The 26,770-nt window shown below is 39.3% G+C and overlaps 1 protein-coding gene across 6 annotated transcripts in view; it reads right to left on the bottom strand.

Moving 5' to 3' along the window:
* APBA2 (amyloid beta precursor protein binding family A member 2) overlaps positions 1-26,770 on the bottom strand; it is an 89,065-nt gene that overhangs the window by 26,606 nt on the left and 35,689 nt on the right. For 5 of the 6 annotated variants that reach the window (XR_009208278.1, XM_040076992.2, XM_040076995.1 and 2 more), the window contains 2 exons: positions 10,210-11,215; positions 661-741 (listed from right to left, as the gene is read on the bottom strand). Coding sequence is in view for 5 of the 6 variants with exons in the window: in XM_040076992.2 (XP_039932926.1) it covers positions 661-741; positions 10,210-11,178 (1,050 nt within the window). In the remaining variant the exon portion in view is untranslated. Of the gene's footprint in view, positions 1-660; positions 742-10,209; positions 11,216-15,221; positions 15,242-26,770 lie in introns of those variants that run through there. The other variant, XM_040076994.2, reaches the window with a different exon arrangement.

Here is a 26,770-nt window from a genome sequence, read left to right as displayed (position 1 = left end):
GTGAACAGATACAGTCCTTCCATTCCTTCTCTTTTGCCAGCCTCCTCAGTCATTCAAATTTCCAGGAAAGAGGCTGATTTCTCCATTATGGGAAAAGGCTTTAGAAAGTGCCTCTTTGTTAATATAACAGGCTACAGGCTAAATATGTTATGGTTTTGAGATAAGAGACTTCTGCTTTTAAGTCTCAATTTCATTTCATTGTGTCTAGCCCCAAGCATAACTCATTCTGCATTCTCAGATGTCCTCTTTGCTGCAGTCTTCAGTGACAAGAGCAGGTCTGTCTATCACTGTGCCTCTTCACAGCTGACTAAGCCAGGACTGACTTTGGGAGGGGGCGGGGGAGGAAGGGAAGCAGAACACGATTTCTTTTGGACGCCACTCTTGCACTCCAATAATCCAAAAAGAGAGCTTCTGGAGTGTTCTCCCTACCCTGCATGCCATCAGAAATTTTTAGGCTTGAATACACGCCATAGATAGTTACATAAGATGGATGAGGAGGCAAAAATCCATGGGTATAGTTCAAAGCCTTTTCAGCGTAGGCAGATACGGTATTTATTGTCATTTCTGGAAAAGAAAAGGAGCCCAGGTTTGTGTGTGTGAGAGGGAGAAGGCGCCAGTGCGAGGGCTGCCTCCCCTGCTGCAAGGCTGCCTGGTACCTACCTCGGGGGGGTTGTTATTGTCAACTGGGCCATTGAGGTCTGAACGCTGCTGCTTCCTGGGCTGCTCTAAACCATTGCACATCTGCAAGAAAAAAGAAAGGATTTCAGATCCCTTTGTTTTCTGGGAAGATTCAAAACAAAACAGAGATTTCAGTGGGAGTCGATGCAAAGATGATCAGAAAAGTTTGACGAGATTAAATTAAATGAAAATTCAGAAAATATTAATGCTATTTATCATGTTCTCCATTGCTTATCTGAAGTTATTTATGTACAATCAATATTCATTACCGGTACCAAAATATTATAATGTGATATGGCAGTTGGAATTTCCTACTGTAATTTAGCAAAAATCAGTTTAGCATAAAAATGTTAAGCTGTTTAATTATAATAAAATATCTACTTTGATGAAAATAATAGGACATTTCAATTATCATTAAGTAGAAGTTACACTACTGATTTAAATTTATTTTATGTCAGTGCAAATTTTTCATATGAAATTAAGTCAAATGCTCTCATGTCCAAATAAATCAGAAAGATAAGTCAGATATTTTAAATGTGTTTATTCTCAGTGTTGTACAAAATCAAAACAGCCCTAATGGCCACCTCTGATCTGAAAAACAGAATTCTAGCACTGAATTGTAGGAGATACTTCACGGCATCTCCTTCCTTGTGGGCCAAGCAAATCTACAGGATGCTGACAGTACAACCCCAGGCTTCAGAAGAAATGTGAAAGAAAATATAAAATCATACACGTAGAAAACACTAAACTAACACTATTTTAAACTACAGAACTCTCCCTTTTTCCTGTTCCAGTAGTCTCAGGGGCAGAATTTCTTTTCTAGACCTGACCCAAGTCACACAACACCAGCACCCAACATGGAGAGTGCCCATGTCTGGTAAGTACCGAGAAAATGAAGTTTTCATGGCTCAGATTTTTCAGTGTTACAAATTTGAAAAACCAAGGTGATTTCTGGAAAAAAAAAAATATGGTTTAGGATATTTCATTTCCCCTTTTTTCTTACTTTCCCTATAATGTATAAAAATGAGGGCCGAAATACTACTGCCATTGTAAAGCTTCAGAGATAAAAACTTGTATTGATGATTGTGCAAATGGAAACCACCGAGGATTATTTGAAAGGGTCAGCCTGAATGTTAAATGGGAATGTAACTCCTTGGCTTCTGACCTTCAAACACAGTATGTAGCTGTAGGAAAAGCAAGTCTTTATGTTCATCTCTAGACAATTATTCCCTATGACTAATATTCAGTCAGCAGAACAAAATATGCTAATGAAGCAGGCTCATTAGAGCTCAGTAATGACAATTTACAGGTAAGATAACATACACAAAGCAAAGATCCTCCCAAGCAGTAAGCAGGACTTTAAGAAAGAAATTACTGTTTGAGATATAGTGAGATAATCCAGACTTGGGAAACTCACCATATCCCTGCTTACAAACACTATTCTGTTTGAGACAAGACAAATCTAATTATATTGCATGGCTAAACTAATAGGGAGCAATCTGTATTGATGTGCAGTGAAATATATTAATGAGGTGAGCAAATACCTAGGGGACTTTAATAAAACAAGCATAATAATCATACATTATTCCCTAAAGTAGCAGGATTTAGATCAAGTATCCTTTAAGCAGGGATTATGACATGGCCACAATGAAGATACATTAAACTGTAAACACTGACAGCAAGCACATTAATGTGGACAGCAGAATGTCAGTATTTTTAAAGCTCTGATTACCACACGCTTGATTGAACTGAAAATGCACCTGCATGTAAAGAAAGACTTGTCTGCTTTTGTAAGCATCACCTGGGTGCTGTAACATTGAAACAGGTCTCTTCCTCAAATCTGCCGGCTCAGTGGATTCAGTCAGCCCTGGGGATCGCAATATCAATCATGCTCTGTGGTAATTGCTGCATATGTAATTGCACACAGCCCTAAAAAAAATCTGGCTAAACATTTGTATAGCTTCTCAGCTTTGATTTATCCAAAGGTGTGATTTAGGGGAACTCCTATTTTCAGGATTTCAGGAACATGAACAAAGCTTACTGGTTCCCAGTCACATATGTACTCTGTATGTCATTATTGTGTACTTCCTGGTTCCAAAGAGAAGCCAAAGCAGAATTCACAATAAGTTGGAATCAATCACACCACCTCCACAAGGAACATAACCAATGTTTTTTCTTATTATTTGATGTCTGAAAATGAGGGCCATCATTTTTGCCCCAGAGTTTTTTCGATGTGTTTAGCAGCCCCAGAGTAATTAGGCAGAATCTCAGGTACAAAGAACTCATCCATTCCTTTTAGCTGTCCAAACAATATGTCCTGCTTCTGGCTGATCTATTAACTTTGCTATTTAAAAAGATTGTAATGGAGAGGGAAGGGTGTCACTGTGAGCACTTCCTGCAAACAAAACTGACTGTAACATCACATTACTGAGCTCCTCCCAGCTTTGGAGGCAGCACAGCCTTCAGCCATGTAAGCAGCCCATGTAAGGGGAGCTGTGCTTGTCCCAGACTTTCTGTGCCCAACAACTGCCTGCAGAAAGAAATACAGGGAGAAGGGCTGTGTTAGTGTGTTTAAACATGTAAATAATGAGCCTTATGTTCCACACCTGCTCATCTCTTTAGCAGCAATGCTGTTTGACATCAGCAAATAATGTGTTCAGAGACCAGTGTACTGACTTATATATTCTGAAACTCATCTTTGAAGATGGGTAAGCTTTTTGGAAAAGAGATGTTTTGTGATGGGTTCCAGCTGAAAAAGGTTCCTTGTGGTAGGCTCTAAGGAGAAAACAATCAACCTTCTTGGGAAAGAGATGTTTTGTGTGGGAAGACATAGAGATAATGCCAAAGGCAATCTTTCCCCCCATACATTGCAGCTGTGTTAATTATCAAAGAGTGGGAACAGCCTTGCCCTCACAACTATGGGCGTTATAAAAGAGTGAATTAGGTAGCAGAGCAGTCTCTTGGGTGTGCTGTGAGGAGGAAGGGATAGGAGGTCATGCTAGGGACAGGCAGGAGTGAGCTGGAAATGCCGAAGGAGGAGAGAAAGAGCTGGAGCTGCCTGTGAGAAGCTACAGAGAAAAGGTATGAAAGACTTTTAGTTAACATGAGACTGGTATTTGGAGCCTTCTGAAGTTTTTAACGGAGCACTCTTGAGTGCTGTGGCCATCTTGGTGATGATAGTTTTGTGGTAAATTGACAGAATTGTTGTTACTTGTTGAACAAGTAAACCCATAGAACCGATTGAATTCTTGGCCAGGTTTGCTGTCTCTCTCTAAAACAAAAGCAAAACAGATGGATTTTATGTTTGCCCCTTGAAGACAAAATTTCCATTACTACTTTCTGTGATGTATTGTTTTCTGCTGACAGTTTATCATTGGGTGATGCATCCTCACCTCAAGGTACATCTAAAACATCCTTTAAAATAAGAGGAGATAGCCTAGTATCAAGTCTGTTATGGCAATCCTATTCCTGTGAAATTGCCTCCCTCCTGAAGGCTGCTGATGTGTAGTGGAATGTCCTGATGCACCTCCCTGAGCACTGCATTTGTTATCCTTAGCATTGGTAACGTTGTCAGGAGGAGCAGTTTGGCCCAGCAGGGTACTCTCACCAAGACAGACTCTAAATGAGGCAGCTCTTGACTAGATAAAGGTTTTCTGATCGTGATCACAAGAAAAAAGGTCAGACTTCACATTCTTCTCTCAGAAAGGTTCCGTTACTTATGTGTTAATTTAGTGGTGGTGCTGGTACATATCAGGAGAGGAGAGAAAAAATTTCTGACAAGTAATTCCAAGTAAGCAGGTCAAGTTTAGGAAAAGAGGAGTCAGAGTAAGTTGAGAGACATAAGCACTCCACAAAATTATTTCAATACTCTATTGAATTTCAACAGACAGTAAAATAATTGCCAATTTATTTTTACCACCTTGAAGAATATTTTTTTCTTTTGTCCTTGCATATATTTAAAATTGAGAACCAGCCATGATGAGTTTCAGAGAAGCAGCTCTGCTGAATTCTTAGGGAGATGTAATCAGGAGCACATGTTGCCTTGTGATTTAAACTTCCTGAGAAGACTTTGTCACTAATGCATCTTTAGGCAACAGGTATTGATTTTGCTGTCGACTGCTGTCAGGAGCTGAGTGCTAGAAGTCTGTGGCTCAGCCAATTAGCACAGAGAAACTGCTTTTGTTTGAGACCCTCTGGACTGTTTAGCACTTTTCAGTTAGTACTTGGTAAGTTTGGGAACTCTCACTCGGTAACAGCTGTTTATTGGTTCTGCCCCACAGCTGCCTAGAACACACAGGAGAATGCAGAAACCTTCTTTAATGTTCTTCATTAAGGCCCATTTGAGTTTTGTCTCAAAAAAGATAAGACTCCTGGATTTGGACTCCGCAGTAGCAGAGCACTGTCCCCATGCTGAGAGGAGGAAATAAATATTTGTGTCAATACTGAGCTCTACCAGCTCCGGCTAGGGAAACACAGTTAGCAGCATTGATGTGTGCAGAGCTGTTGGAGGGGGGAGAAGAGAATGGCTTCTTTAAATTTTCCTTTCACAAATTTTTGCTGGGATGTTCTGTCTGTCTCTGGCTGTCCATGTTGAAGAGGTATAAGGACACAGCCTATATGGAAGTTGTGAAAGCACACTGACACTTTGGGAGCTCGTGGTGTCCCTGCTAGGGCAGTTTGTTTAAGTATGTTCGGTTAGGTTCTCAAAGGTATGCCAGTGTTAAGAAAGAATGATGGAGAAATGAGAAGCAGGAGGATTCAGTGTCACAGGCAGCATCATTTAAAAGCAGGCTTTCCTCTGAGGCCTTCGTTTTGTAAAGGAGGTAAATTTCATGGCAAACTCCTGTTTCTTCAAAAGGGTAGAGGTGGGGTAGGGTGTTGGTGCTGTTAAAAACATTTTCTTTTATTAGTAAATAAGATTTGTTTGAATAAGGTAGGAGAGGACACATTCTCAGGTGTCTGAAATCTGCCTAGAGTAGACTTGAGGAACATGGGCTGATTAAACTGTCAGTGCTCAAGTGCTGAGTCCCACAGTCACCTTCAGCCCCTACCCAGCAGAAATGGCTCTCAGCCATGCCAATGCCAGCGTTTCAGGGGCAGGATCCTAGCTGGGATGAACACAGGAAACTCTGCCACACAGGAGGTTCCAGAGGAGCAGTTACTTAATTGATTAGTGCAAAACACATCTTCCATTGTTTATTGCTTCAGCTGCTGTCCAGTGTTTTGGTTTTTTTTTTTCTTTTTTTCCTTCACTGCTTCTACGGTTCTTTAATGTTGCTAATTCTGCAGGTGCAAAAGGGGAAACTGAGGTTCCAAATGCAGTCAGGGGGTGGCAGGATGGGGCTGGGACTGCCCCGTGCCACCCTGCTGTGGGGGAAGGAAGCAGGACAGGGTGCGTTGCAGTGAACTGAAGAGAAGCTTTTTTGTGGGTTCAGCTTTGGTTTAGACCAGGACACTGCTCATGTTTTGTGCAGTACAAGCAGGTGTTTGTGACATGAGATTACTCTGATTTTTCACCTGGTAAAGCCACTCCTGTGTTGAATATTGTTAGTGTGCCAAACCAATAGTACTGTAGCTAACTACTACTATTGTAGTAATATTTGTATTGAAGCAAATCTAACAGCATTCCAAAAAGCAACTTTTTCACAGGAATGCCACATGCATTTAAAATTTCTGGTTGTACTGTATGCTGCTGTCAGTTGAAGGGGTAATTCAGTTCATTTTCTCCCATCCAAAGATGCACCTGTCAGTTAATTCATGTTTGTTACATTAAAAACTGTGGTAATTCAGAAGAATTAAATCAGTAGCACTTCTGACCATACTCACTTTCTTTGCTAAAGGTAAAACATATGAAATGAAATTAAAACAGAAAAAGAAAATTTCTTCAGGTGATACTTTAACAATTAGGTGAGAGATGCCCAGGATGTCAAATGTGTGTGCAGAAAACTCCTAGCTTGAGGGAATTGTTAAATTTGAGTTGTTATAAAATACCCAAAATAGTCAGTTTAACTTTGGAGCTGTGATGCCTTTCTTAAATAGCATAAGCATAGAAAACCTCCAAGCAATAAGAGTTGTGCTAAGCAGTGAGTTAGAGCAAATATACACTCTAAATGTGTTCTAGGTTTCCTTCAGACCTGTCTCGTGCTAATCATCCTCCTCAGTGCTTCCCTAGAAGTATTTACAAATAAAGACTATTCAAGCCAAGCTCATATCTCTGAAGTTTTCAAGCCTGAGCATGTGTATTTAAGACAGGAGACTGGCCCACACTGAAAGTCAAATAAGATGTTTACCTTGTTTTTCCTTCTGTGTAAATTGTTGGGTCTTTCTTAAAAAGTGACTCTTTTCTGGGGCAAGCCAAGCAACAAGTACCTTTAAAATCACATTTGTTTACTTGTTATTTAGCAAATGTCTTGCAAACAGAATGTTAGCACCTATCACGAGCTAAGAATTAATAGCTGTTCATTTTAAAGGAATGTAAATGTTATAATAAGCAGTAATTCTACTTATGTGAGGCAGGAAAGGAGAGGAGCAGAAACACAAAAAAGTGAAGGATAGCATACTATGTGCATAAAACAACAAATGCACCTTCCTGCTTGCTCATTGTTTACAAAACCTGACATATGCATAGTATATCTTGATTTAACCTAGAAGCATTCAAATCTACATTTATTTAAAGATAACTGAGGCAAAAAAGTGCTCTATATGCAATATATATGCTTCTGTCATCCCTTCCAGCACGGTATTTTGTACTGTGAGATGCACACTTATAATAACAGGTCTTTTAGCAAGGTGACAAAACCAAGGCTCTTGTAAGCAGTTTCTCTCCAAACAGTAAGTTTAGCATGCAAATGTACTGACAATAGCCTTGGGTTTTTTCCCTTTCACTATGGAAGAAATTGAATTATTGTAGCTGGTTTAAATGTTGCAGTGAAAATTATGGCTGTCTTGGTTTTACAAATAAGACACAGGTTCATTTAGGCAGTACTCTAATTCCATCCATCCCTTTGATGTTTCAGAGTAAATATTAAATTTAAAAGAAAACTAAAATTCTCTGCAATTTATGTAAATTCTATGAGGTCCAGCATTAATGCTAAACATCCAACCACACCTTGTGCTAAGGACTTTCAAGGAGCTATTAAGAAAAAACCCTAAAATTGGACTGAAATGGGTACTGAACTTTTATTCTAAAGTCCTCACCATGAGGCTGATTTCTGAATAAAGCTGAGAATGATTACCTGTAGTAGGTGAGAACACAGCAAGATAAGACCAGTCTTGTCATGACACACACGTTCAAGTAATGCTTGCCAAAGGTTATCAAACTTGTTTTCTGCTCTTTCTTTTACATCCCTGAAGGCTTGGGGTGGGTAGAGGGAGAATTATCTCATATTTCCAATTGTGAGCCTCTGCATCTCTAACAAATACCACTCACAGCTTTTTGTCTCAAAGGTTTGTGCTCTTCTCTTCAGTGAATTGCCCACAGCAGCTGTGCCTTGTTGCCTTTCTTATAAATGAAATGCATGCCTTGTCTCCCAGTTTGTCTAGCCTGATCTGGAGTAGATACCTGTACTGCTGTGTCTCTAATTTCCTGTCTCCATGACTGAAGGAATGAAACACTGTGTACTGTCCTGTGCTCTCTATCCATTAAGACAGGAGTTTGTGGTTGCTATTAAAAGTGATGGTCTAAGCTCAGGCTTCATCCAGCCTGGGGTTACCTATCACAGCAGTGCTTCCTTCGTTATTAAATAAGATGAAGGCATTGGTCCAAGACTGACAGGAAATTACAAGCAAAGCCTCAGACATGCAGTTCAGAAATACTTAGGTGCTTTTGGTTTCTTCCACACTAGGGCAGTTATATCAATACCCAGGTGTTACACAGCTCTCAGCTGTTAGGATTTTGTTGAGAATGACAAAGGTACAATGCAGTTCAGCTCAGATTCTGATAAATAAACTTCAAAACAGCAAAAAGTTGTCAAAATAAGTCTATTTCAAATATTGTTTTGAATGGGCAATCATTCAGTGTGGGGGTGGTGGAAACCCAATGATTACTTAGTCAAGCATTGAGGAATTCTTTCTTATTCAGGAAATTCTCTTGTCTTTTGTTCTGCAAATATTTTGAGAACTTGCAAGGAAGATTCCCAGTAGCAGCTGCTTCACTAAGTTTAAAACATGCTGCCTCAACCTCAATGTGCTTCCAGCCAACACCTAGTAGCTGTTCAAACCATTCAACAGCAGCAAGCTTATTCACTAAGGGACTTCTAGGCTGGCAGTAGAGCACTGAATATAGTAGGTTGCACAATTTGGTTATAATTATATTTCTGGAAATAGAATGTAGTAATGAATATTTTAAAACTGCTGCAGAAATGGGAAATACGAAAATATTCCCCTAAGACCTTTTTTTGTTCACAATTATAATGAAGGTTGACCTGTTTCATCAGCATATACTTAAACATTTGATTTCCTTTTACTGTTTTTCAGAGGAATTAATGTATTTTAATGGAATCACCTGGACTAAATTGTTTAACTGTGGGGCACTTAATTATAGAAAATCCTATTTACAAAGTTGATAAAGCTGAAACAGGAAACTTTATGCATGTGAAGCTTAATAAAGCATTTCAATTAAAATTAAGGCAAAATAATTCATTTATCCTTACTAGTTTATTATCCAAGCACATGTGATGTTTTAACTCTTAGGTTAGATCTGTTCATTGCAGAAGATAACTAATATTCAATTGCATATAATTTTAGAGATTCAAAGTCAAGGTTTTAAAATGACATTAGGGAATGAGGTATGACTCTCTAAGAAGTAACCACATTCAATTTGAAACTTCAGGGGGAAAAAAGTCACACCTCTTTTCTTTTAGAAAAACTTGAGTTTTGTTCTTAGACTCTTTTTCTGGCACTCAGCATTTGAACAAGAAAAGTTCATGCACAGTTTAAATTAACTTCTACATCATTCTTGAGCTAAAACTACTTAACAGCATTTTTGGTAAGAGTAAAGCTTCTATTTCTTCCTCCTTGTCAAGCTCAAGATATGTCCACCTAGTAAAAAAACCCCACAGCAATATGCAGGCACTTCTTGAAGATGTTTTTAACATCTACAGTATCTAGATTTGATATACATTCTATCAAAACCAGGAAGTTATCGACCACTAAGGCACAGGAGCCATTAATGGAAAAAAAATCAACTATTTCAATGCTGAACCCAGTTTTAAGTTTCTCCAGACTGTCACTGCTGAATAAAAATAGCATAAAGAAACTGGTTTTTCCCAATGCATCTGGAATACCATTGTTTGAATTTCTCTTCTCTGTGCAAAACCTCTTTGCTACATCTCTATATATGCTGATTACATTTAGCACCTCTTTCTAAACACACAATGTGATTATGTGAATGCAGTTACAGTAAAATTTAAAATATTGTTAATACATTTACATATTAATGCATATAAAATATTGCTAATTTTGTTTGAAATAACTAGCATAACATGTGCATAATGCCTCTGACAGTCTGGTGGAAAAAAAAGCACCTCATACCTGCTCCTGTGGCCACTTCTGTCTGTCCTCTGGGGATCTTGATTTTGCTTTAAAACCTCGATGCACATCTCCACTGTGCTTAGAGGCAGATGGGATATTCAGTGATTTTGGCCTCCCCTCGTGCCTGTTAGCACTGTGAACAGCTTCTCCCTTTGAGCAAGTCTCTTTGTAGTCATGTGCTATGATTTCAGTCCCAGTGTGCTCTGGACTCATTTCTGTTGTACTGTTAATACTGCTCATGCTCATACTCATTTTGATTTCTGCTACAATCTGGTCAATGTCCTCTTCCTGCTCTTCCAGCTCTGCATCCTCTTTCCTAGAATGGTATGGTGATATTCCCTGTGAATTTCCATTAGCCTCTGCTGGGTAATAGTCCGGATAGTCACCTTCACTTTGACAGTACTGTATGTTTTCTTCTTGGTCCTGGATCTCCAAAGATGATGCTTCATCCTCCAAAATCTGAATGCCATTATCTTGACCTTCCTGCCACTCCTGCCTGTCCATCACCTCACTTTCATCTTGGTGCTGAATTTTACCTTCAGCCCACTCTTCTACAGCTTCCTGACATTCATCTGTTTCAACATGGTGTTCCTCATGGGGAACGTACTCCTCCCCATTGCAGTCCATTCCTTCCAGGTAACTGTCATCCTCTGGACAGTATCTGATGTAGTATGTGATCCCTTCCTCTTCTTCTGGCAAGCCTTCGTCATAGTCCTCCTCCTCGGAAGTGTTGTTTACATAGTCAGAGCTGGAGTCTCCATCTCCACTATGGTCATTGCACTCATGTTCCACAGGGGTAGGACTGCCTGGTCTGACAGCTGCTAGTTCTGCCTCCTTTGCTGCATAATCTTCAATGGGAAGGTCACTTTCTTCATTTTCAGGCTCCCTGTTGTGAGATGAAGTCGGGCAAGCTCTGGCTCTGTGATCCAGCATGCTGGCTGCGGTGCTTTGATGTTTCCTATTTGCCATAGCCAGCTCCTTACATGACAATCATTTCCGGCAATTACTGTGGGGAAGATGGAAAAACACACATTCAGGAAAAAGTCATCAGCAGAGAACAGTGATGTTAATAGGAAGCAAACTGATGGATTCATTTGGTAAAAAGCCTGTGTTTGTAGATATTTCACCAAATTCAGACAGCTAAGTTTTAAAATGCTTATGCTATGGAACCATGAAATCAAAGTAATAAGTTGCACTCTGAAAGGAACAGATAAAGAGAAGGTTCTACATTTATGCTAAATGTATTCTAGTGTAGGCTCTCTTCTGTCAGTTTGACAGAGAATTAATCCTGAACCTTGAAATTAGTTTTCAATTTCTCTTTCTTGACAGTAAGGGGTCATGCTTTGATTGCTATGCAGTAAATGGGACCTCTTTTCAATTTTCAGCTTTGGCATTTCTTTAACGTGTACTGAAAGCAAACATTTAGATCTGACCTGCTCTTACCAAAACTAAAGGAAAATAATTCTATTAACTTGGCAGTCACATAGTGCACTGAAAGATAATGCATTGGTATTAAAAGTGTTTTTCAAAAAAAAGCACTTGCTGGTTTATTAGCCTCTTCCAGCTGGATGCCATGAAGCATCTCCCATTGTTGAACCAAATATTGCTTTTAGAATAGATTATTTTGGTTGGAAGGGACTTATAACAATCACCTGGTGCTGACCAAGTAAAAGCATGCTTTAAGGGCCTGGTCCAAATGCCTCTTAAAACACTGACAGGCCTGGGCATTGACTGCCACTGGAAGCCTGTTCCAGCACTTGACCATGCTCTTGGTAAAGAAATGCTTCCTAATGTCCAGCCTGAACCCATCATGATACAGCTTTGAACCATTCCCAAGCACCTTGTCACTGGGTACCTTCTCTGGGGAGAAGTTCAGCACCTCCCTGCCCACTGCCCCTCTGGAGGATGCTGTAGAGGGCAATGAGGTCACCTCAGCCTCCCTTCTACAAACCAGACAAGCCCAAAGCCCTTTGCCACCCCTCAAAGGACACCTCCTTCCAGGCCTTTCTCCAGCTCTGCTGCCTCTCTGTGCACACATACAAGGACCTTCACATCCTTCTTAAATGATGGGGTCCAGAAGCACATACAGCACCCAGGTGAGGTGGCATCAGTGCTGTATGCAGCAAGATAACTCTCCCTTCTGACCAGCTGGTCACAGCATTTGACAGAGCCCAGGATGTGCACCACACAACTGCAAGAACAATTTGATTTAACCAGTGTCCCAAAGCTTAAGCCATAATGCTACCATAGAGTTAGGGGATTAGAGGAGCTACAATAGGGGGTAATTTCTTAGGCATTATGAACTTAGCAAAAAAAGTCCTGTCACTGTAACCTAGAAACTTATAGATATCTATCATGGGTTGGCACAATTTTGTTTCCTTATTATAGAGAAATGTGAGATGTTTTTTTCCCCTGCCCTGGCCGTGCAGTAGTTTGCGGGGGAGGACAGGGACCTATCAAAAAGCTGACTGGGATATTGGCAGCTGGGTTGACCAATGGAAAATGTCGATGTGACTTCGGAGGGGACATTTAAAACTAATCTGCGGCTGGCCGGTCACTTTCCTGCTTTGGAATCGGCCATGAGGTAACACGGGAGGCAGCGGGGCCAGGCCCGGGCCGGGCCCTGCTGTCCCTCAGGGCGGCCGGTCTGGGCTCAGCCGGGCCTCCGAGGGCCGCTGCCCGCACAGGGAGGGCCTGGGCCGGCTGAGCCCTTTCCCTGCTGCCGGCAGCGAAGAGAGGCGGCTGCAGCTCGGCAGGGCCGGCCATGTGCTCGGACCGCGGCACAAGGGCCACGCCATGGCCCAGCTTAATCACTGCTGGCAGCGGAGAAAGAAAACCTGCAGCTTCATAACAGCTCCGAGCCCAGCCGCCCTGGATGAGACGGAGGGGTGGAAAAAAGGACATCTACCAGCTTCCTCCATCAGCACAGCTTTGCATTTTCTTCAGCTCTTGCAGCCTCGGAGCTTGCAAGTGGCCCTTGTAAGCCCAGGCAGATTTAACCCTTTCCTAACAACATAGTACTTTTAAAGCACAATTCTTCCTTGAGAGGAAGAAGAAAGAAAACATAAGGGTACATAGAACAGACAACAAATGAAATCAGTTAGATTAGAAGTGCAAGAACTAATAATATTGGAGTAGAATTGAAGAAGTGGAAATTTTTAACCGGACTTTTCTAAGGCAAATTATGGAGAAATGGACAGTTCTTTGCAGCATCTTAGTGTCACTGGGTAGAATACTATTCTAATCAAAATTGAGGGCTGATGTAATTGAGATTTATTTGGGAACTTTAGGGCCCCTGCTCTTGGGTAAAAGGAGGTCTCAGCCTTTGAGACAAAGATAATTTTAGAGTAGAAGAAGTGTTTGTAAATAGTACCCCAGATACACTGAGAAGCTTTGCTCATAAAACATCACGGTCCATGAAAACTCTGGGCAGCAGCAGATGTATGACATTGGGAGCACTGGACTATTTTGTCTTGTGGAAAACATCTTCATAAAATGATCTTAGAGAGACTCTTCTCCTAAAAAGTGTAATGAGTAATATCTAAATAGTGAAACTGACTGAAAATCCCAAGTTGTGTTTTTCTATGTTGTTCAATAAGAAAGTTAATAGTTTGTAAGAGGAGAGAAGTGTGTTAAAGTGTCATTCTGTTTTAGTTTTTTTCTCAACTTTCTATTTTTCTTTCTTTCTTTTAGTGTATGCTAATAAAACTATTTTTGTTAATTTTTAAGCTTAAGCCTGCATTATTTTTTTTCCTCCTAATCTCTCCCTCCCACATAAAGAGAATAAATACTAAAACCCCTACATTAATTAGTGTTTCTGCCCGGTTTTATTAAATTAAAACCATTACAATATCCCTGTAGAACTTCTGATACCACAAGAAAATTCCCAGTCTTTAATTTGTGGCAAATCCTAGGATCTGATATATCTATGGATTATTGCAAAGATATCACATGGCAAATCTAACCCTGAAACATGGGTTCTCGATTCTGAGATACAAAGCAGAGATGATGTTAGTCACAGGAGGAGGTATAAAAAGAACCCAGCATAGGGGACTTTTTAAATTATTGTTACTTTGCAGAATTAGTCTTGACAGAATAAAGCTTTAAGATAATTAGTGTGTCTGAAGAGAAGTTTTAAAGGAGAAGATCAGAGAAGGCAAAACTTTGAGTGATTACTTGCTCCTCCTCACTATTGGAAGAACTAGCAGACTTCCAAGCTTTTCTCAATGCAATCTGTATGCCCGCTATCCCTTTAGTAACGATGCTTTTTTTACTTTGGAATCAGTTACAAGAAATTCAGAACACCAAGCCATCCATACACCAGGTTTACCTCTGCTTTAGTCAGCTCTTACTGCAAACTAAGGATTTTTCTATACTGTGACTGCAGTATAAACAAAATTTATTTTACATTGGGTTAAAATAGTAATCAAAGTCACAACACTGCAATGCTCTGCACAGGCAGCAAAAACCTGCCTGCAAGCAAGTCAAATTGCTTGTATGACCATTGCAGGTGTGAATACACTACACAAGTGTGCCTAAAATGAGTTAAGATGGAGTGTTAGAATAATTTTGAATGGCACAGCAAGAAAACTACAGAGATACCATCTGGTTTAACAAAAAAAATATTTTTTTTTACAAGAACAGAACAAATTAAGTGCCTCTTAATGAAATAAAAGTTCTTATCTGCAATGGCCTCAATCTTCTATTGGCAATATTATCCATATTAGACAATAAATATTTACAGAGCAGTTGACCCTGCACATAAGTCTACAGTGTAGCTAAAGATACAGAAGCACAGAGCCTGTAACAAACACAGTTTGAAACCCATGACTCAGATTTTCCTAAAGCATATGGAGATGAGAACCCTTTTTGTAGCCACGGTAATGAAGTTTTTCCACCCACATTTAAGACTCTTCATTTAGTATCCAGGCCCTAAAACTGCCATAAGTGGTATCTCTGCAGTGATAGCCTTTTATAAATTCCAGTAGTGAATGCTCAAAGATGTTACTTACCTGCAGGAAAATCCAGTGCAATCTAAGTATCCTAGAACAGTTGTAGGGAGCCACCTGCATGTGATCTGAGAGCCAAAAGGCAGGGGAGGAGCCTGGGGAGGGATGGGTGGCTGATGAGTGGAGCTCCCTCAGCTGTGGGGAGCTGCCAGGGTGAGGGTTCTCAGCTGGGCTCTGCAGTCCTGCCCCACCAGGGACCTGCTAATGTGCAGCATCTGCACTGTGCTGAGAAGAGCTTAAAAATAAAAATAGTGGCAGACTGGAAATTTTTTAGAGCATAGGTGGTAAGAAATAGAGAAAATAATTCCTCTGAAGCACGTCTAGTACTGATATACTGGGAAATGGGTTTTCAGTTAATTCAGCCTGAGCAATGATTGAGGACAGCGCTTTACCTCTGTATGCTGGAACTGAGGCAAAATAAGCCGAGTTTTTGGTGAGACGCAATGCTGATCTTAATGCTATGGAAACTGAAGTTACAAAGCAATCTCTGCACAAAAATTACAATTCTAGTTGGCCTCCTTTGCAATCTTCTCAGGCTCTACTCTTAAGGTAGCAAAGTACTGAAATAAAAAGGCAGGTTTTATTATTTTCAGCCCATGAATTGCAGACTGAATGTGCACTGATTACAGTATCTTCAAGTACAAAATGTAACTTCTCCAATTGTACCAACACATCAGAATTACTGAGCTGAGTTTTCAAACACCAGTCTGAGCTCTTTATGGAGCTGCACATACATTGCTGCCAAGGAAACACACAGCTGTATTTTAACTCAAATATTAGAACAGCCAGGGCAGCCTTCCCCTGTATCAAAATATCTCTCAAGCTTCCTAGCAGGATGCTTTAGTCACTGATTAGGTTTAGCATAACCTGAATATTTTAAGCTGTTTCATGTCACACAGCAACCTTCCTGAGGGCCACAGGTCTGAACTCTTCTGTCCTCTCACGTACAGAGATGTTAATCTTCCAGGTTTTAAAAGTACAAAACCAGAATTTTTACTTTTTTTTTAGAAATGCAGCGGACACTAAATTTTTACCATGCTATTCAGACTACTGCACAAAGCCTTCTGAGTCCCTGACTGCATGGGTTAGTACTTTAGCTAATATTCACATCAGTTACTGTAGCCTTCTAACATCATAAGTATCTTGAGAAAATTAGAAATTGGAGAAAATACTGGATTTCTATCTACTATTACTCAATGTTGAAGGGAAGAGAGGCGTAATGATTTGCTGGATCCAGAAGCACTCTATCAACAAAAGCTCCAATTGAGCCTACAGATCATTTCCTCTGCCTGGTGTAAGACTCCCTCCTACTTCTTATATCTCACCTCCCTCCTTGACAGCAGAGTTAGGTTAAACTTCTGCATGGCTCCAAGCACATTTTTCCACTTCTGGCTGCAGTTGGGATGAAGTATTGCTGGGAACATGGATCAGTGCTGGATCCCTGTTTACCTTCCTTGGGATTCAGTAATTTTATCTTGCAGAGACAATCAAACCCTGACTTCAGTTGTACAGGGCATCACTACATCTCCATCAGTGTTGTCAGTGAATAAGGGACCAGTTATACAGGATTCTCAGTAAAAATGCTTTTCTTTCAATAATGGTTTTACTTTATTTTTCTTAATTTTCCCTGGCTCAGCTCAATCTTGAAAGGAAAATCAATCTCCAGGAAACACTTGCTGCATTTCCATATGAGAGTAAAAAGGAGTATGCATAAAGGAACCAATTTCTTCTGCTCCCAGAAACAGAACTACCGGGCTACAGCTGGAATTTATTCTAATCAGTGCTCATTATACTCATTAGCTTTCTCCTGAGTTTGCTGCACCTAATCCCAGACCGCCGTAGTGAGGGGTTCATCAACCTTAACACTTCTACATCTTTTCACCTGTGTAGAAAGATCTCGTTACTGTCTTCCCATTAAAAGAGACCAATTAAATTAACATTAAAAATGGGAAATTATACACAATTATAAATATGGTGAAATACCCAGTACCATACTGCTGGCTGAAGTTAAAGAACTGCATTGCATCTATTCTTGATTCATAAACTGAATACCATTTTAGTGGGAGCAAAACAAGTTATTTACATTTAACATGCACAGTGATCTGAGGGAGCAGGGGAGGACTGTTAGGTTCTTTTGGCAATGAATATACTGTTGTATGCTTATCTACAGCAAAATGATTTTTAAGCCCTTCTGTTCCAACTTACAGGTGAACCTAAGAATTTTACTTTGATATATTCACTTTATTCTGCAAGGCCTCTTTCCTGTGTCTTCTCCTCCCCAGGTTTGTTTTCCCATCTACTCCTCAGTCTTTCTCCCACACTTCAGATATCTGCTCCCTTTGTCAGTTTTGACAAAATTGACACGCAAGTTTTGCTTCCCGGGAATTGTTCAGTACCTCCTATTTTCCACAGATACCCTCTGCAATCTCGCTGCTATTAAATTGGCTCAACTCTTTATAAGTCATCCTCAAATGTAAGCTCTAAGCACTGCCACACAATTTACTGCCAGGCGAGTCCATAGCCCATTCAGCCCACAGCCTGCTTCTCTCTGCTGAGCTGTGCTGCGGATGCACTGCTGACTGAAGGTATTCCATATGTTAGCCCTGTACATTCATATTCCAGAAATGCTGCAAAAAAGAAAAAACAACACCAAACCCCCTCAACAGAGCCATATGTTTAGATCTGCTACATTCATCCACTTACTCAGTACATCTGTACTGAGATAACAGTATTTTTCAACAGAACTGCATCAGAAAATTTGTGATTGCAGGGCTTTATGCTAATTATACCAGTCTCTTCTTCACAAAGAGATAAGTTAAAGTGGAAAAGAATCTAACTTCAACTCACTCAAAACAATTTTTAATATTAAATTAATGGTATTTCTCAGTAGGCTTTCATTACAGAAGACTTAATAGGCTCCCATCTGCTAAGTTGGTCCAGAGGAATTATGACTGATCCTAGACTGAGAACTGGAATTTTTAATAAGCTGATAACAGAGCATGAGCCTGCTGTGACTGTGTCAGATTCTGTAGCCATTTGATTCCCCAAGTCCAAACTGCATTAGCTTCATTTTTCAGCGGTGCTGACTCTCCAGACCACGAGAATTGATTCTGCAGCACTCCAGAATCGGAGTGCAGGGTGATTGCCAGCTCCTCTAGGAGCAGGTGGAGCTGGGATCCTGACTCTCACTGGAGCCCTAATCTGGCAGTGCCAGTGACAGCAGTCTGAGCATGTGACATGGGATTTTGGAAGGAGCACATCTCTAACAAAGGGGAAGGAGGAGGGGACACAGCACAGGAGGAAGGGGCATGCTGGTCCCCCTTGCACAGAGTGAGCCTGGGTAACACTGACATTCTAGTGCTGGGGATGGAAAGAGTCTCCAGCAATGAGGACTACCACAAGATAATTAATTTAGGGTCATGTGGTGACACTCCAAGTGCCATCTCAATGTTACTGAAGTTCTCTCACTCAGGCTGGCACAGCCTGACATAGGACTGTTAGCCAGGTCTGTTAAAAATATCTATTCCTTTTCTCTGAGGCTTTTGAATTGAAAACAAAAACACTATAAAACACCAATGCATTGTTTCAGAGAGGGGAAAGGCCTAGGACAGAAAATTCCCTTATTAGGACATAATCAAACCGGTCCTTTTAATGTCCAGGATGTTAGATCTGCATGGCAGTAAATACCTACAAACACAGTCACATGCATCCATATCTCTTCCTCAATGGAAGCTCAGCAGGTCCAGCACAGCCCAGAACACCTGCTTCTTTGGGATTTCTGTGGCCATATACGATTCAAGGGTGCTGCTTGGACTGCGTGGCTCAGAGATGGCCAATTTCCTCAGTTCCCTCCAAAAATCCTTTAGGGAGCAGGGGGAAAAATTGGCTAAGACACCTGAGAAATCTAGACAAGTGCTAGTGCTAAACTTCAATCTTTGTGTTTTGATGCCTCACTTGGAGATGGTTCGATATCCATAAAATGATAAGATAGCTTTATTCACCAAAAATATACCACAAAGAATACTTTGAAGTGAGTGCCTGCATAGAAAAGTTATTTTATGGAAGCTGAGATCTGATTTTATTTCTGTGAAAATTAAGCCTGAAAACTGGGCTGAGGTCTAGATTTTTCTTGTGTGTAGAACTCCAGTATGAGTACAGACAGCAGTGGAGTTGGTCTTGGGAATGCCACTTCTGCCTTTTACAGCATATGTGAGTTATCTTTGCTCCGAAAGCTTCCTACATGCTTTACCAAAACCTGCATGAATACTGTAAGTATTTAGGTAAACCACACTAAAGCACCTTTGCACACATATGACAGTTCAATGGTGCTGTTGACACTCTAATGAAAAACAAATTATCAACCTCAAAGAGAATTAGAGAACACACTGAATTTATGGGGAGTGTGTTTCTTTCTATGAGTTTTTGTGCACAAACAATACATTTGATGAAGAATTTTTAAATTGCTAAGTTTAATTTTTGGAGAAGTGGCTGAAAATAGTCAGAAGCCATTTAGAAAATTAGCTTTGACAAACAGATGTTATGTACGAAATAAACCTGAAGTATTCTGTCTGTGTTGCTGACAACTCAGGACATTTCCGGGAAGTTTAAAGCTTAACTTTAGGAACTTTCTAGTTTCTCTTGGTTCTTGCAAAATGATCTAAATAATCCTTTCATTGCTTTTTCATCCAAGAGAATTTTCTTCTCAGCCCACAACAAAAATTTAAGGGCTGAGAGAAGACAAGTCTTAAATGAGCTCTCTTGCTATTTATTTTAAGGCATTTCTACTCTCACATGCTTGACCTCTTCTAGACAGTGTGATAAAAATAAAAGTAGCAAACATAAAATGTGGATAGAATTAACAGCAACTTGCTCTCTAGGATGTCTGTATTTATCTTTCGTTGTTCCTTCACATTTCCTTCATTCAAATCCAACAAAATACAAGTAAGGAAATACATTTTAAAACATTGTTGTCTGCACCAGGCAGAAACCTCTTGGGGTTCAGAAATCCATTTTCTTTTGTCCTGTGAAATTCCATTCAAAATTTGCCTGTTTTAATCTGACTTTCTTTTTTCATGAAAGTCTTTAGAAAATGATGACAATTTGTCAAAAAACTTTATAAAATCGACATTGTAGTTAGCTATCTTTCAATATTTCTTTATTTTCTCAGTCTCTTCTATCAAGACCCCGTTTCCCATTTCCCTGCTGGGCCGGTGTCAGGCTGGGGCTGCCTCAGGTCCAAAAGAAAACGAAGCACTTTACACACCCTGAACAGACAAACCAGAAAACCACCAAACACATCTTTCTGTGATTTGAGGAGAGAAGAAGGAGATGGTCTGTGTTCCCCCAGTGCCTCTGGCTCACACAGTAGGTGCTGTGAGTTTTGTAGCTCACCTGCAGAGCCTGAGAGCAGCTGGGATTTATCTGACTGACCCTGGGTCTGGTTGTACACAGTCCCCTGTTTTCAGTAAGGGCAAAAATAAAGCCAGAAGTTACAAATTTAAAATATCAACAGAAGTTACTTAGATTTGTTAATTGTAGCAGCAACATGGTAAAGTCTAGATTCAAGATCTCTCTTTTAACCTAAACTCGCCATCCTCGCACCGTGTACATCTGTGTTACAATTTCATGATTACACATAATAAATAGATACCACCTGCCTCTGATTTTTTAAAAGCACAGTTGGGATAGGCCAGGAGGAAAAATATCTAAAGACAATTCTAGATTTGGTTCTACTCAGTATTTCAGAGCTTCAGTTAATCATCTAAATATTATTTCAATGTGCTTAACATAATTGAAATAGAGACTTAGAAAACAGCAAGAGAGTTGCATGGGAAGCAGATCAAGAATAATTCTTAAAGAAGTGAGGGAAATGTGTGGGGGAAGAGAAATTGAGCAGCATCTAAAAATAGAAGGCATTAAAATACATGACTTGCCAGTTATCTCAAGAGTAGCCACTAGGGTCTTCCTGTGTTATCTAAGACAAAAAAAAAAAAAATTCTCTCATGGTTCTCTGCTTCCTCTAATGTGTCTACAGTGACTCTGAGGTAGTCACAAAAAATAATAATAATAATAATAAAAAATCACTGAATAGACAAACAAAGAAAATATTATGTCCATTATTAATCATCATTATGCTTATTTTATTAGTTTAACAACTGACAGCAGACTGAGAAATTAAAGCTGTGAGACAACAAATGCTCATTTCTGTATGTCAGGATTGTTTCACTTGCAGCTTTGCAGAAATTCTGCCTAAAGCTCCAATGCCTGTAGTGAATCAGATACTGCAAATACACATCCCTGTATCCACAGGCAAAGCTCTTAAAATGGAGCAGCGTGTCCTGAGTTACACTGGGCGATAACAGAATGCTGTCAGTGTGCAGGCTGCATTCTCAGTGGAATGGGACCTGTGACTGCACTGAAGGCATGAACAGCATCTCTGACCAGCCACACCTAATGCACCTTTCCACCCTGAAACCACCAACAGGCAAGAGATGATGTCAAAGGAGTGTCTGTTAAACCACATCAACATGAGCAAGTACATTTGAGAGGTTTGATTACCTCACCTCAGAGTGAAATCTTCAAAATTACTTTTCTATGGGTACGAAAATCTTTTTTGTGCTATTCACCAAGTGACATCTAGGGGTTTTCAGATTATTTAACTATTTTTCCTATTTTTAAAAGATTTTACATTCTGAATTGTGTTTTTGCATTTCATGGTACATAGTATTTGTTCTGTTTGGTTTAATCTAATAAGTTTTTAAAATTCAATAATTACCTTGTAAAAGCCATTCTAAAAATGCTCTATTAACTGGCACCCACCAATAAAAATTAAAAGTAGAACAGACAAAGAAATGCTAAAGACAGTGCAAAATTCAGTGGCACTGCAGAGATGGTATTCTTGAGCATATATCCCAGCCTAATGTTGCTTTTATAGTTAAAAAGATTAGCTATTTCCTGCAGCAGCAATAAAAATGGGTAATCACATATTTAATTATCATTTATTGTTGATGTGGCTTAATCATTCTTTAGGGTTTAATTCCCCTGCTCAAAGAGCTGCATCCATACAGTTGTGAGAGTTAGGGCAAATATCAGTTTTGCAGTGTTAAACCTGCTACAGAGAAAAAGCCACCAAAACCAGAACCTTATTTAAGGCCCCTTAAACAGGGGGAAGCACAGAAGCAGAATATTTGTATTCAACAGAATAAGATAAGACTCTGAAATTAAGGCAATGAGATTTTATGGCTTATTCTTGTGACTGCTGTGCTCCAAGAGATCATTTTCAAATAACGAAAAAGTACCCCTCAAGCACACAAAGTTCCAGCTATGCAGAGCCATCAACTTTGAATTTTATTCCATAATAAATACAAATTTTAGAATCTTCTTTTGATTATTGTATCTCCTAATTTACTGGGAATAAGGAAAAAGTATAGGGTGTATAGGAATAAGGGAAGGAGATACAGGAGTAAGGGAAAATATGTTATATTCATATATAACATTATCATGCATAAATAATATATGCCATTCAATTAAAACACATTCAGCCACTCTGAGACAATCTGCAATCCATCCAGAGCTCTGGTAGAATTTTCAGTCTGCCTCAGAATGGATTATATGGAGTTTTCCAACGCTTTGCAGAGTAAGTTTCTGCTGATTACGGAGGCTACTCCGAAGTCTGGTGAGCTCTTTATCTCTTGCTGATTTGTACGCTTCTTGTCATCTTGCAGCTTCCTGGGTAACACTTCTATCTCAATAACAGGGTTGGTTTCTACCCTGGCTTGCACTAAATGATAACAGCTCCCTCTAAGCATAACATGAGGCAGTGCTGGTGTAACAGTGGGGCTGGAATTCAGCAATGGAACAGACATTGAAGCTGGAGGCGGCCCTGTGAAACCTCCTGAGGTCACAATTGTATTAACAAAATCTGCATTAGCACAACCTGGCCTTGCGTGACTGACATGCAAAACCATTACCTACTGCACGTTCTCAAAGTCTAACACAGTAATTTTTAGTGAAAATGTTCCTAAACCCCAGACAAGTGGAATAAATTTCCTTCTTATCTCTATTTACTGGTATATTGTGGAAAAGATTATTCACTGGAAAACCACTAAAGATAAACTTATGCATTTGGCCCCTAATGTAAATTTAAAGACTACTTTAGGAATAAACCTGATTCCACCTAAAATGTCAATAGATGGAATTATTCCTTTTTGTCTACAATAATTCAATGTTTTGAAAATTGACTGTAGAGTGTATTGTGCAATCAGAAATGTTCTATAAGGGTCAGACAAAATCTACTTTGTCTAGAATATGGAAAGAATATTAGTCTGCCATGGCAAATTCCTAGAAGAGCCTTTTAAACCACCAAATCTATACAGTGATGGGTGACTTGGGGGTATAGGTGTAAGGTGAGGCAGGATTTGGGGACTTCATCCAAGGTGAGGGATTGGTACGTTTGACAAGATGTGTAAATTCCAAATTTCAATGCTATTAGAGGGGAAAAATGAAACTGCAATAAAAAGACCTTCACAGTAAGAAGAAATGTGTCATCTCTTGGTTCCTTGAGATTCTCTTCCACAAGAACACAAGTTGCTGTGGTGCAGCCACACCGACTGCAGTGAGCCTGGCACTCCCTCCCAGCCCTGGCACCCAGTCCCAGCCTCCTGAACATGCTCAGCTGGACCTGGCTCCAACGAAAACAGGTTTTATTGAACCTGACATGCAGTTAGGAGGGAAAGGAAATTGGTTAAATTTAAGCTGTTTGGGCAAGCTTTGCGCTCTGCTGCTATCACACAGCTACAAAAACACCCAATGGGTGTTGGCTAAATAGGGTTACACACACGCAGGAATAATTTTAGCTCATCACGAATTCGAAACCTTCAATTTTTGGAACTGTGTGTCAGACACACACACACTCCCACTTACTGCAGATGGAAGTAAGGCTTCTCTAGCAGGTCATGCGTGTTACACAACAAATACACAAGCAAATATATCTCTTATAGATGTTTATATAAGTATAATATTAATAACTACATAGGTATAAGTAGTGCATCTATAACTTCATCTTCTTCAGTTCCTTCTCCCACTAGAAAGAAACCTAGGAATCTCTCTAGAAACGTTCTATTCTAATATTAAAATAAGTTGGAAAGATGAGTTAGCTAATCAAAGAATATTTGAGGAATGCCAAGATGATAATATAGGTTGGGACAGTACTTCAAAAAATGTGATCTTTGCATTTAAACATCATCATTTAAGTACTTTGAGGATTTATATAATGGGATAAATTTATCCATTATAAGGATATAAGGAAGAGTTATTTAATCCAACATCACCATTAAATAGACATAATGAAAATGCTGTATTTTGGTCACATCCACTTCCACCTGAAATACAGCAACCACATATATTCCTGTTATTTGCATCTTTGAAATCAGGCTTTTCTTGACAGTTTGCAGGAAGCTATAGCTGTTTAAGAATTAGCTCTTCAGGGTGGATGCAAATATCCCAGAAGCCTTTCTGGCAACCCTTCTCATCATCTTTTTATCTTTTAAAAGCCACGTGGCTTTTAAGATGTCTCACTTGTTGCAGATATATTTTCACACACACAAGGAAACCACAGACTTGGTGCACTTGAACTCACAAAACATTATTCTCACCAATACAGCTCTATTCCACTCCCTTTATTCTTTGTTGTGGTTTCACAGAAATACTGCCAACTCTCACCCCGGCTAACTTAATTTACAGAGAGGCTGCTTTATTATTTTAATACTTTAGAATTATGCCTCTAATACGATTTTAACTGTTTTGCTTTTAACGCCACCAAATTTCTTCATTTAAATAAATATCTTCAGCAAAGTCCATATTTTAGAGCAAAGAGGTGATGTCATATCAAAGTAAAACATAATGGCACTGGAAAAAAGCTGACATTCTAGAATGTCATTATTTAAAACTTTTGTCATTTTTCCATTCAAAAGGAGAAGAAATTCTTAAACTTGATACTTCAAAATACATGACATACAAGCAATTGATGTTTCAAAAGTTACTTATTAGTATTTTATACTTCAATTTCCCACCATTTACCAAGAAAAGATCCTTTGATGATTTTTTTTTTCCTTTATGCATCTGTTCAAATTTTTAACACAATAAAACTGGAAATGCTTACCACCGGCAATTAATTAATCATTGTGAAATGATTTCATCTATGTGTTTCTCCAGCCTTGTGAAAAAAGAAAAAAAATAAGATGGCTTCCCTTCAATAAATACTAATTTCAGGTTGGTAAAGGTAAATTATGTATACCATTTGAATAATAATGCTGAAGGAAATAATGAAGAATAGGTCACCTTAAATAAAGCCCAGAGATTCAACAAAACATTTCGAACTGTTCCATTTAAGGCATAAATTTTTAACCCTACTCCAAGAGCATCCATTCAGTGAATGGTGAGAGGGCTGGAGGAGCGTGGTTGGAATACTGAGACTGGCAATTTAGAAGAGCTGTGGAGGGAGGTCACTGGAAAGGCCTCATTTGTAGAAGAAAATGGAGATGTTTAACTTTCCCATAACTCAGGGTTTAAGTGCTGGGTTAGAGGTTCACACCCAACCATTTACACTCAGATTTTACAGCTTCTTGATTCTGAGTGTAATAACTCCTCAGAAAGGTTTCTCTTTATCACTATTGACCTTGAAGTCATGTGAATGGTTTCACAGACTCACGGAACATAACTACAGAGAAAAAATGAATTTTTCTTTAAAATGTTTCAGGAAAAGGACTGACAGAATCATTTTAATGAGTCAAACTAATTAATTTTTCACGCATTGACAATTGACACCTTCCTCATTAACACTCTTCCCATTTAATTAGTATAAGAGGATTAGGTTCCATTTTTCTCCTTAATAGAACACTATAGTTTTTATACTCATACAAATAATAGATTTAGTAAATAAATAAAAAAACCTTTTGAAAGAATAAAACAAGGGTAAAGACTATTATGGTAGGTCTTTTCAAGATAAAATAGTCTGCCTTTGTTCTGCAGAATTAGCAAATTGAGGGGTTAATTTATGAGACCTTTTACAAAATAAAGATTTAACAAAGTAGTAGATAATGAAGATAAACAGAGACTTTAACTGTGAATTGTATTGTGAGATTTGGCATTTTCCACCTTTGAAAAAATATCTGTAGCTTGCAGCTGGTTGTGTTTCAGGCACACTGCTCCTTAGTAGATGATCACCTCATTTGAAAAGCAAGATCAGAAAGATTTTTCCTCTTAGTTTCTAAGGCACAAATTACACATCAGTAAAATCCTCTCCAATTTATAAAACTGGGTAGAAGATAAAGACTCTGTCAATCATTGTAGCAGATCCTCAGGATGGCTTGAAACCTTACACCCACGAACTTTGATTTGTGTATATATACACCTTATGGAAATGAGACCTTCCCTTCTAAGTAAGAATTTTGACTGCAAAGGTATTTAACGGTGCTCTGAATGACACAGTTACAGCTTAGCAGGTTTACATGTAAATGGCCACTGGAAACAAAGCACTAACCACAATGCCTTAA

The sequence above is a fragment of the Hirundo rustica genome, chromosome 13 (genome assembly GCF_015227805.2).
Source record: "Hirundo rustica isolate bHirRus1 chromosome 13, bHirRus1.pri.v3, whole genome shotgun sequence".
Classification (NCBI taxonomy): domain Eukaryota; kingdom Metazoa; phylum Chordata; class Aves; order Passeriformes; family Hirundinidae; genus Hirundo; species Hirundo rustica.
This window is presented reverse-complemented; position numbering and strand designations above follow the sequence as displayed.